The 13,047-nt window shown below is 39.6% G+C and overlaps 1 protein-coding gene across 1 annotated transcript; it reads right to left on the bottom strand.

The window, feature by feature from the left end:
- Window positions 1-29: 29 nt before the first annotated feature.
- Window positions 30-12,575, bottom strand: gpr137c (G protein-coupled receptor 137c). Its single transcript, XM_088441686.1, has 8 exons — window positions 11,767-12,575; window positions 6,329-6,378; window positions 5,859-5,966; window positions 5,520-5,658; window positions 4,472-4,618; window positions 3,309-3,431; window positions 1,877-1,995; window positions 30-1,315 (listed from the first exon to the last, which is right to left on the bottom strand). The coding sequence occupies exons 1-8, from the start codon at window positions 12,142-12,144 to the stop codon at window positions 1,090-1,092; spliced, it is 1,290 nt and encodes a 429-aa protein (XP_088297812.1). The 5' UTR covers window positions 12,145-12,575; the 3' UTR covers window positions 30-1,089.
- Window positions 12,576-13,047: the final 472 nt, after the last annotated feature.

The raw sequence follows: 13,047 nt of genomic DNA, 5'->3' as shown, positions 1-13,047 counted from the left end.
GAAAATCATTTGATGAAGTGACCTGGATCTCAAACAGTGCAGGAAGCCTTTATTGGAACGTAGTGCTCATTTGACTGATATTCGCGATTTGTCTGTCACAAAGCGGTACATTCAGTATGGTCTTGGTTAAAAGACAACTTTTCTTGAAGGATTGGAATAAAGAACAATGGTGCCTTTTTGAAATAAGATGCCGAGCCATGCACTTTGACAAGTTAATATGCAAACGTTTTTCAATGATCAAGAAATGAAATGCTTTGCAAACTGACTCCCTTTCAAGAACAGCTACAAATAGAACATTGAAATTGAACTCTACAAAACTTGTGGACCCATACTTGCTACCATTTTTACCTATCTGGAATTTCACATGTTCTTCAGAAATAAGGATGTTAAACCAAACTATTTTTTTGTAGTTTACATCAGTAAAAAATGCAAGAATGTGACATTTTCACTCCTCTTCATTGATGTGCTATGTGATATGGAAGCCACAACCATCTAATTTACTTCAGATTTAACGCAAAATGTCTTGCCTACACATACGGTTACCAACAATGGAAAAACAAAAAGTACAAAACCCTGTTAAATCAGTAAAGCTATGGAACATTAAAAAAAAAAAAAAAAGCATCCTCATTATTCAAATCACATACATACAGACTTTCACCTCCGAACATGAAAATGATTCCGTACATACATCACTTGACTATCTTGTGCAAACGTTTTCCATAAGGAATGAAATGAGATTTGATGTGATGGCAGTGAAGTCTCCCTTCCTCTATCAGAGGATAAACACATCCAAGTGCAAAAGATTGAGGAAAAGCTTATAAAGTTTTTTTTGAGGGGGGGGGGGGGGCAAACTGTCTAGCTTGCGGACCACAACAGTCATACTCTGGATGACTGTGACATCTGCAATAGATGGTGCAAATATACCTTATGGTACTGTTGATATTTGCAACTATAAAAATGTTGCAGATCACATTCAGTCATTTTCCATCCATTGTTTTGCTGCTACTTAGTCTGTTTAGCTTCACAGATGAGTTAGATTAAGTCCATGTGGTTCCAACGCAAACATGGCTCCTGAGCCTGAGTGGCTCCTCAGCTCTGAGGGGTGGAGTGATAATAACCCTGATGGTGGTGGTAACTTTGTGGGGTGGAATAGTAGTTGTGGTGGTGGTGTTGGGTACTCTGGATGTTCCCGTAAGCGAACAGGAGGGGTGCCGTAGATGAGGTCGGCGGTTGGCTTGAGGCCAGGTTCCCGTTACCCTGGATAGAGCCGTACCAAGTGGACACGCAACTGGGCTGTGCAATGGCAGAGGGCAGCCTGAAAGAGACATGAAAATGATGGAAGAGTTTTTGTGTGTGTGGGAATGTGCTAGCGCAGTGTTTCTCAAACGGGGGTGTGTCAAATTTGTACGGAGTTGTTCTGCAGGTATCAATGAATCGAGCTGATTGCTTTTCAAATGCCGTGACAGGAGCGGTACATTGTTCCTTTCAAATTAAGATACAATTATTTGTAACACGGGCAACTTATTGCTAAATTGTGATATACTGACTCCCGTGCAAAACTTTGTATGCATTTACTTTGTATGCACATTGTCATTAGTGACGTAGTGCTTTCACACAGTTACTGTTATTAAGGATGTTAAAAATGTTAGTGTAGCGACAACAATGCAATTTTCCCACGATTCACTTGTTTTTATGCCTGTCTCTTAATGTCTTTATTTGAAAGTGGTGTTGCCGCAAAAAAAAAAAAAAAAAAAAAATCAACACAAAACCTGGCCAGCTGTCCTGTGCTGAAAAATCAACAACGTCAGCGATTAATTCAATCTGACATCATTTTCATCAAATTCTAGGCACCACGAAATATTGTCTGGGTTCCCACCTGGCCCGATCTCCCCTGTTGCTTCTGGACAGGTCATCATCGCTGTCATATCGCCTTGGATTTTCAAAAAAGGAATCCCTGGAGCCGAAAGTGTGACTGTTGAGGATTCCTGCGGGAACCTGGCACACATTCAAGCCTTGTTAATGCATCCCTGTTGTATCATACTGTACATTCAGCTCAATTTTTGGGGTTAGGGTTCACATTCACATCCAACTCGGCCATTGTCAGATATTTGCCACAATAGTAATCATAATACGGAATTTAGGCTAGTGGGCTTGCATAGAAAATATTGCAGACTTCAAAAAAAAAAATCACCCTTTCACAGGCCCAATTTCACACAAATATTATTTTGCAAGTATTTAGAATGAGGACGGCTCAGTGGCGCAGTGAATAGCCCGTCCATCTCACAGTTATAGGGAACCAAGTTTGAATCCAGCTGGCTCAGGCCTTCCTGTGTGGAGTTTGCATTTTCTCCCTGAGCCCGCACGGGTTCTCTCCAGGCACTCTGGCTTCTTCCCACACTCCAAAAGCATGCATGGCAGGTGTATTGGATATGCTAAATTGTCCTTAGGTGTGATTGGGTGAGTGAATGGTTTTTCATCTCCGTGTGTCCTGCAATTGACTGGCAACCAGTTCAGGGTGCCCCCCGCCTAGTGCCTGAAGTCAGCTGGGTTATGCACCGGCAAGCCTGTGCCCCTTGTGAGGATAAGCGGCTCTAGAAAATGCATGGATGAATGGATATTTATAACGAGATATAATTTCAGTATTTTGTGTTATGCTTGATGTCATGAAAAAAAACATGAAACTACCTGGTGTCATCATTGCCCTATATCATTATCACTAAAAGAAGACCGGAAATTTAGTTATGTTAGTTGAGATGTAATAAAAAATGTGAGTGCATCTGCGGACTAATGAATCAGTTCTTGAATTGTATCGCAGCACCCAGGCTAAAATAAGTGTTGACCGCTTTTTTTTTTTAAATTGGAGATGCAAACATTTACAGTGAATTAGCTTAATTCATTTTGTAAAATGACTACTCATTGTTGAGGAAGCTCATTGCCTCACACCCTCTCCAACTGAGCCGTTCCTTATCGAGTCAAATAGTAATCCCGCAAACTCAAACCTTTCCTCTTTAAAAGGCACCCTCTTTGAATCAGATGGCAACCCAAGATGTGTGTCCAATTGTCTTTTACTGGAGATGCACACCACAAAATTTTAGGTCTTAATAAATTCTAAGTCTTATTCACTGAAGTCTATTTGAAGTCCAAGTGCTCCACTTGTTTTGGTCACCAAATAAAGTTATATTCATATTTTTTTTATATCTCATGATGTTGAAATAAAAATGAAGCGTTGATCTTCTAGTTATCTTTTGATGACAAATTCACATCTTCATTATGGCACAGAAATACTATGAAAAATGACTTTATTTTACCATGTTCTGTCTGGGCTTCTGAACTCGGAAGAAAAGCACCATCAAGCTGGTAGGCAGCAACTCCCAAAAGAACAAAATAATCCCATACACCATGTAGGCCTTGCCGCTGTTCAGCACATCAGCCTGAAAACGAAACAAAAAACAAAAGAACAACAGTAAACATGATCGATATTCTTTAGTTTCTCATGTTATTAGGGTGTTGAGCAGTGTGTAATTAACTGAAGCACAGTCAAAAGCTCTGAAAGCAAATGTTTCAAATACTAAAATTAAATCCTATCAAAATTGTTCCATGAAAGTGTATTTATCTATTCCCAAACATATTCTCTTAATTTCTTCATTCATTCACTGCTTCCACTACATGCATGTAGATGATGGGACTATTTTTGTCCAATCAGCACGCCTCATGTGTTGCCCTGACAATCTAAACTGCCCGGGCCTTTCAGAATCAGCACTCGGTACACGTGATTTAAACAATGTGAGCAGTGGGACTTTTTTTTCCTTGTCAGATTTCAATTTAATCACAGCAGCCAGAATGCAGTCCCTCGACCACTTCAGCATTTTTCTGTCCTTGACAGATTCACTCGTTATAGTCAGCTTTTGACCTGCAACCATATCTGGTGAAGTACAGCATTATGGCCATCCATTAAGTTGACCGCGTATCCTCACTAGGGTCGCGGGCGTGCTGGAAGCCATCCCGGCTATTTTTGGGCATCAGGCGGGGTACACCCTAAACTACTTGCCAGGTACACAAAGATGAACACTCGTTCTCTCAAACACACCTAAGGACAATTTAGGGTGTCCAATTTACCTGCCACGCATGTTTTTGGAACATGAGAGAGAACCGGCGTGCACGAAGAAATTGTGCGCAGGTATGGGGAGAACATGCAAACTCCACACATGGAGGCTGGAGTCGGAAGTAAAAATAAGACTTTCTCATGTGAGGCAGTTGTGCTACAGCGTTCTACATTTTATGATTTTTTTATTTTCATATTGAAAGAAGAAAATTGATTCTGGCCTGATTAGGCACTAAATAGCTCAGTGGCACAGTTGCATGCAAATTTCATACAGTGTAGATGTTCTCTACCAGGGCCCCAGCAATTAATCAGCTCACTGGTTACGAGTTTTACTGACACACCTCCCAAAGTTGCGCATTGGCTATTCACCTGATCTGAAACAATGTACCAGTTGTAGTTGCATGCATCAGGTCTGCCCAGTGGAGACAGGGACACCACCAGGTTGTAACAAGCTCTTGATGTGTGGAGGACAATCACCACTGCTCCTACAGCTGTTGCCTGACATACTGATGTCCCCTGCAGAAAAACATGGGACTGAGAATGAAATATTCTCCAGTGTGCTGCGACAGCCACACCCTTCCTAATTGGTAGTGGTAGTGTTAAAAAAAGTAATACAATATAGATAGATATAATATGGATATAATATAGTAATATAGATAAAATGTGTGCATGTATTCTGTATGTGCAAAATGTAGGCATCTAATACACTGTATTTTATGTTCATTTTACATTTTTAATTTATATTAAAAAGCTCAAAACAAAGGCTTTATTACACATACAATGAAAAAAATAAATATACTGTGACTTTTTTGGGTGGGGGTGGGGCAGCTGATTTGATTTGCACATGGCGGGCACCGCCTCCGTCTATCTGCGCTAAACTGCTCTTGTTTACCAAATTGCCCTATCCCAGTCTGACCCCATCCCAACCACATATAAGGCACACTGATCACAAGACCTGTGTTTGAGCACCAAAATAAGGCTCATATGTGCATTTTTTTCCACCCACCAAAAACAACTTGCTCAAAATTCTCTTATTGAAATACATAGTTGTGCAAAAAGATACTGTATTTAGCCTACTTAAATTGTAGTTTAGCCTGCAAACATAACTCATGTTTGCCATCTAGTTTGCCATCTGGTTTATGGTAATATTATACTTTAGTGAAATGCAAAATCTGTGTCGAACTTATGGTGATGGAAATGCATTATGAGGGAAGAAAAATCTGTGAACTCAAAAGCTAGCTAAAAATTAAACGATGACTTAAAATGCGTTTGAAAAATGATTTAAAATGCGAACTCTACAATCTATCAAAGGGCTGATTGCAAAATTTTGCATGATGAAGTAGTAAGCTTTGTAAGATTCTTCTGTGATTATGAGCAACCAGCTGTACAAGAAGGTGATTTTCACCTTTCACCCTACCTTGGATTGGAGGAAAACATTAGCGGAGGACATCTTGGCGATGCGGAAGATGCTGACGGCCAAAGACACGGCACACAGGACAAACAGACCGTCGTTGATCAGGACACGAGCCAGGACTGCATGTCTCACACTCTGTTCACTTGACGCATCACATGGGATTTGTTAAGACATGATGGTTATTTTTTTTCTTTTATTCAAAAAAATCAACAGATGAATGAATTATTAAACTTTTTTGTGTTTGGAAAAAAAAAACACTTGGGCTATCATACTGCGTAGTTCACAAACACTATCTGTTCTTTATTAGATGTTTTCACTCATAAAAGCATCCCTAACCCTTACCTTGGCATTTCCGACTGGTCCAAAGCTCCTTGCACAAACAATGCACACGTTAAATTCACCACAAGGAAAACTATACAGAGCGACAGGCAGAGCAACGATAGAGCAATCCTGGAGAAAAAAAAAAATAACACAAAAGATAAGTAAGAGACGGTTTATGAAAGGCAAGTGCCATTCTATACACTTAAGGACACCTCATTAGGTACAGGACCATCATTTAATATCATTAAAACAATATGAAACAGGTGCCTGCATCAAACACAAATGGATTACTGTGGTGATGGATGCAAGTGGTATTGAACAGGAGTCATTCATAACACTTAACATTTTTATTTCCACATTTTTAAATGTAGGCTAGACTACTGTCACTCCAAAATAACCATTAACTCTTTTACACCACTGCAAACGACAAGCACAACAAACACAATGGTAGCTCTACATCTGATACTGAAGTATTTTTTACACACTGTTACCTGTATTTTGTGAGTTCTGGGGAATACTTGGCTTTCGCCTTAAACACCACCTAAGAAATACAAGTAAAACATATTAATGTACAAAGGCATTCCATGTGGTGGTGTTGTGTGTGAGAAGGTAGGAAGGCAAATTAAATCTTTTAGTAGAGACGTGAATTTGACAGAGTCTCGGGACATTCCTGTGTAATTATATCAACACACACACACACACACAAACACACATTTGTACAACTACACTTGTGAGGACATTCATTCACGTAATGCATTTCCTAGCTCCCGACCCTAACCTGAACTATCAGAAATGATTGCCAAACTAACCCTTACCCTAACCTCAACCCAAACCCAATTCAAACCTATACTCTAAAAGCAAGTCTTGACCCTCACACACACAGATTCTGTGAGGTGTAAATAAACTGGATTTACAATGCCCTCACTCTGCTTCTAATTGTACTGTAAAGTGTAGCTTAACATGCATGTGTAACACTTCAACATACTCTAGTGTTCAATTCATGTTATAGCAATCATAAGGGTTGAACCGATTAATTGACGTCGACTTTACTACTTCCTATTGACACCTACAACTTCTCAGAACAAAAAATACTAATGCATGCAATGGTTGTCTTCAGTACACATTCAATGTTTTTGTCTACAGTAAATTTCAACAGGGAGGGGAACTAAAGAGCATGAATCTTTTTTTTTTAAAGAATTGTTGACTGTTTAGCCAATTGCTCCTTGTTGTGAGGTGAGTTAAGTTTCCACTATTCAGTGCCCAGGTCTCAATTGCTCAACAGCGAAAAATCGCTACTAGCAAACTGGCTGATAAAACGCAGAATTTTAATTTTCACATTTGACTCAACTGCATATTGTTATCAACGAGGAAGAGTTTGTGCACTTTTGGGAATGTTTAGCCTGGTAATGGGCCTTAAATTAAACTGTAAAGCAATCAGTCAATGAAGGCCATCATGGCAATGTTTTTGTCATTACTTCGCTTCTGTATGCATGAACAGGTTTTTAGTTGGACACGGAACTGGAGAAAATTTACAAGAAGCCCTCGGATGTTGTCTTAAGGCAGTGCTTCTCAATTATATTTTGCCAACTTATCAAGCTTTTGCTATTTGATTATTTCTTACTGATGAATATATAGCAGTAACTTTTCAGGAATTTTGAAGCCAAAATGTACTTTGTAATTTGGGAGTTACTCATATGGCCTCTTCTTTTTCTTCCGACATAATTTTGCCACCAAGTTGGCAGGAGCCTGAATTTTTGTATCAGTTTACAGAGAGCAAGCCAGCATTTTAAACTCTCTGAATGTGTATTTCCACCAAACCTAAGCAGAACATACCGGTAGTCATCTTTTTTGCTGCCTATATTTTGGATTCCTAGACTACTGCGGTTATTTTGTGTGACGAGCTCACTCAATTTTGTCTGTGCTGACTTTTCAAGTTGCATAAGAGTAAACAATCTGCCTTTTGTGTCAGAATGTAGGTCAGAAGGAGACCTAGAAAGGAGGCGACTGCGCCAAGAGCATAAAAATGCGGCTTCCTCCATCCTGGATGTGTGTGTCATTTTGCTGAGCTGCTAAACCAGGATAAGAACGTAACCAAAAGTAGAGAGAAACAAAATCACAGACCAGAATTAAATCTGCATGTATTTACAAGGTATATACTGTAAGTAGCTAAAGTACGTAGCTTGCAGCTGGAGGCTTTTATTACATAAAGTGGCTTCAAACAATGCTCACCTGTGGTGTGGGAAAGCACGACGCGTACACAAAAGTCCAAGAAGCAGCGCAAGGGGGCTCTGTGCTGTTTCTTTGCACTTTTAGCTCTTATGGGGTGAATAGAAAATAAATAGGGAAGGGGGTCAATTTGATACAATATGATATAATGTGTCTATTATGGCGCTTATACATCCAAGTACCATTTAGTGATTCTAACGCTCAGAATTCTCTGCTCATTTTACCTCTGAAAATGAAAAAACTACGGGTTCCGAAAGAAATGTTTGGAGTCACAAAAATTGCGCAGTAAAAAGGACAAAGTAAGTCCAGGGTTCAAGCTGCATTAACAAGACGTGAGCAGAAACCACCAACAGATACTGTATTGACAAATGGAACAGGAAATCTTATTAGTTAAAATAGAATGAACTTAAAAGTAGCATCCGTCATGATCGTCTTCATATAACAGTCCGCTTTTTACTTTGAGTGTTTGTTTTTATTTGACTTGTCACTGATTCAAAAAAAAAAAAAAAATGCAGAGTTTACCTTGTTTGGGCCTTTTAAAAGAGGGGGGCTGAAAAATACCAATTAAAAAAAAATGCAGAATTTTTGTAAGGACAAACAAGTCCACTATGCAATTTTTCTGTGAAATAAATTTGAATGGTCGAAAAATTTGGCCCACAACTTGAAAGGAAAAAACATTTTTCCTCCTGAAGGTATACCATTTGAGAACCAGTGCACCATCCAGAGCAGGGATATCAAACCCGTTTTAGCTTGAGGGACGCATGGAGGAAAATCTATTCAAGTGGGCCGAACCAATAAAATCACGTTATACATTTATATAACTTTAAAACAACTTGTATTATTAGAAGGGTAAGTGCGCTCTGAAGTGAATTTGTTTTTATGGGTAAAATTTTTAATCGAGCACCGCAAATCAGTACTTTAGCATGTGCCCGAGTGAAATCTTGTCTGGCGACGCAGCTGCTTGTAAAGGAAGCCAGACAATGGATCAAAATAAAATAGGATCTCAAGTAATGTACGAAATGAATGGCATTGGGATGGTTTTATTTTGAAGTTACTCCCGGAAGCATGGTCATGACAACGATCTAGTTGTCATCTACTTGATCATTACCTCACTGTGCATGCAAACAAGAACACTGGAGTCGCTTGAAATTTCTACAGTCCTCAAGACTGATCTTTGTGTTGAGTAAAAATAAAACATTGTCAAACATCTGTTTATACTTTGCCAAAACAACCATTAACATTGTTGCAACACTGTTACCTTCTGACATTTTATGGCTCAGAAAAGTTAACTAAATCATCACTACTAAAGTTATGTTAGAACATGTTGTACATTTTCAATTTGAAATCTTTTTCTACCAAGTAAAGGCATAGAATATAAAATGTCTATATCCTTCAGCAACTTTATCTTCATTAGTTATACACAAATGAATGGTTGTCACATTAGAGCAGTCATTATTGAATCTTAGAATTGATTACCCCATTAACAACTCCATCGATCAATCAAGTAATAAGACAGCAATCAGACGGCTTTGGACAATGTCTTTGTGAATGGCATACAACGGTGCCAGCAAAGCCTCAGGGCAAATTTGTGTTGACATATTATTGTGTTCCATTTATTTGACTTTTTACCCCGAGCTCAAAGTGAGGAGGCAAAGTCCCGAGTTCAATCTCATCATTTCAAGAGCTGATGGATGGACGGATGGTTAAATACAGTGTTATTATTGGTGCAAAATAATGCAGCAAAATTAAGACAAGGAATTTCTATCGGATTCAACGCCCACAATGGGGTTTTTAATGAATGCGTGTGAAAATGCAGGAAATACAGTGTACTGTATTTAGCTATGTGTTGTTGTCCGCTCCCTAAGTATCTTTTCACATACAATTGCAAAGTGTAATGACTTGATGTGTACACTGTCACAAATGGAATGGTATTCAAAACAAAAGGTGCAGTTGAAATGGTACTTAAGACTTTTTTTCCCCCCACGATTTATCCATGAACCCCTTTGCATCCATAATAGTACACAAAAATAATTCTATTCCAACCATCGTTTATGTGGGAGAATCACATTAACATCCAGATTCAAGCAATATCTCAGAAAGGGAATATGGCTCAGTAAAATAAATCCTTGCAGCGGTTAGTCATGCGGTGCAGACAGATACATTATGTCAACAGAACATTATGTCAGTTTGTGGTGTAACCAAGTAACAAAAAAAAAGCAATAAAGTTCCAGTCAAAGTCTTCAGTTTAGCTCTTGTGAGCACAAACTATCTGATGGGCCACCGTGTTTGATCAGATGTCATGTGAGCGGTCACAACGGCGTGATTACTTCTTCCTGACTTGACTGGGATTCAAGTCAATATTCCTTAAGCAGATTTACTGTAGCTGTGCTCGCGTGGAGGTGTTGTGCAGATACACAAATGGCTCTTTGCTAAAAACTGTGATTCGTAAAATGTCTGGGATCATTAGAGATATGCCTGTTTGAAAAGCTACCAATAAAATGAAATATAATAAAGTATTCCTTCTGGTTCTGTCCTGTCTAGTAAATGAGAACTCTGAAGGAGCATTAGGAATTTTAAGGAGACCACAGGGAAACCAAGATATCGTTTATTAAAATAACCCATTAATATTTGTGATTGCTTTAGAGTACCCAACTTCAGATCAGAGTTGTTATTGTAGTTTCATTTGTGCAATCCTACATTTCAGTCTACTTCTATCCATTCATTTCTCTGCTGCTGGCCCCGTTCAAGGATGAGAATGTAGGTACTATACTGTATATCATGTACGCCGGTACAGAAACTTCTGATGATTTTCGTTTTTTTTTTTTTTAAATATACCAGCCTTTCGCACTAATGGTAAAAAATTTTAAAGTGATCAGGTTGCATAGTTTGTGGTAAATTTATCGTTGCTGCCCGGGGGCGAGCACATGTGGCAGATGCCAGTGCTACTGTTTTATATGTTCTATAAATCAAGGCTAGTGGCATATAAACCCAGGAGGTCTGGACTGCAGATTTGGGTGAATTAGTAAAAGCCAAGAGTTTGCACTGTATGTTCTTTTAGTCATATTCGTAAGATATCTTGTATTTATATACTGCTTTTTAACTGTCTTCACTTTTGTTTCTAAACACTTTGATATGTATATGTAATTATGTAAAGTGCAATGCTACAGTACCTTTTGTTTGAAATGTGCGTGATAAATTAAGCTGCCTTGCCTTGATGCCCCTTAATATGTCCAAGGTGGTTGCCACCTTCAAATGTTTTGAGAAGTAGGGTCAGGGTAGCTTGATGGAAATTTTGCTGATCGATACACATGAGTCTGGTGCATTGCCCAGCCAAAGATGTTTGGGAGAATCCTTTAAAGTTTTTGGCTGTCCAGAGAATGATGCACACCACTGATGCATCACAAAGTCACGTGCACCTTGTTTTGATTTCACATACGCAGCATTAAGGATAAGCTGCTTTCATATGGTAACAACAGGGTTTCCTCTTGCACGGTGGTTCCTTGAACATCATATTATGACACAATTTGCTGCCATAAATGGCTGTTGCCATTACTGTCAAGTATAATTCGTGTTTACCAAATGTGCAAAACATGTTTGTTTAAAAAAAAGCTTACATCCTATGTGCGCATATGAAGAACACAGTAAAGCAGAATAAAGTTGATGGCGGTGCAAAATTGCTTCTTATTGCTTTGAAACTCCTTACCTGCCAGAAGTAGAGGTTGAGCAAGCATAGGGTGAAGAACTGGAGGCATACCGGGCAGGAGTAAAGCAGCCAGTAGGCTAGCGGCTGCAGTTGCTTGGCCTGCGCCCCATTTTCAAAGTAGAAAGAGAAGAGGGTCGTCCTGAGCGCTGCCCAAAGCAAGCACAGATACAGAAACGCACTCTGGTAGCTGAAGCGCTTGTATCCGTAGTGCAGAATGAGCCACAGCTGCAAGTAGACGAAGCCGAAGAGGAGCGAGTAGAGGACGGTGTACGCGGTGGTGGCGCTCAGCTCCAAAGCGGGGGAGATGGCATCTCCTGCGGGATTCTCCTTCACGGAGCTCAACAAGCTGAAAGGGACCTTCTCACCGGCCAAAAACATCTCCGCGCTGGTGACTCAACGCGAGCAAAGCCGCCAACGCCAAAACTGGGTCAAAGCTGACTTGAATTCACAAAAGATTCCTTTGAAATGTGCAGTCAAAGCAGTTTTACTGAAAATAAGAGTCATAGTGGAACTGCACGCGGCTCGTTTGAACTAAAATTGTAGTTTGGGGAGGAAGTCAACCCATTTTTGGGGGGAACACAAAGAAGGTACAATCGAAAATCATGAGCTTCTCGAGTCTAGTGACTGGCTTGCAAAAAAAAAAAAAAATCGACTGGAGGAGCGAGGGGGTGGGAGACTTCAGATCAGCTGTGATGCTGTTACAGACCGCCCCCAAGCTCTAGTTATAAGCAAGAAAATAAACTCGCTGTCATCGCCATCTTGGCTCAATATCAACCCGATTCTATGTGATTCAGATGACTCAGGAGCCACCGAGTCCACATAGTTTCCTAGCTAAACCGCCTTCTCGGGGGACGCTTCCGGTCAATTTATGAAACATTTTATTGGCTGACCGTGGCACCAGCCTCCGCAATTGCCTTATTCCATTGGTCCATGATGTCAACTGATAAAACTACCCGCCTTTTATTTACTGCTATTGGTCAGATTTCTGAAACCTTTGAACGATTTGATTGGTTTAGAAAAACACTTGGTTAAATGACTTCAACGTGCTGCGAAATATTGACGGCACTACAAGGAAATGCTTTAAAAATAAAATCTTATATTGAAACACTGCAACACATTTATACTTAACTTAAAACGCTGACCCATGCCATAAAAAAACAGCTTATTCTTTCATCCCTACATATTTTTTATGCCTTTTTACAGTTTATGCGTGCAAATACTCACTGAATGAGCATTATTTTGAAAATTATACAAGGAAGTTTATATTGTGCATGGCGACTA

This window comes from Hippichthys cyanospilos, chromosome 2 (assembly GCF_059441005.1).
Source record: "Hippichthys cyanospilos isolate Australia breed blue-spotted pipefish chromosome 2, RoL_Hcya_1.0, whole genome shotgun sequence".
In the NCBI taxonomy this organism is placed as follows: Eukaryota; Metazoa; Chordata; class Actinopteri; order Syngnathiformes; family Syngnathidae; genus Hippichthys; species Hippichthys cyanospilos.
The sequence above is the reverse complement of the archived record's forward strand: the minus strand, read 5'-3'. Positions and strand labels throughout refer to the sequence as shown.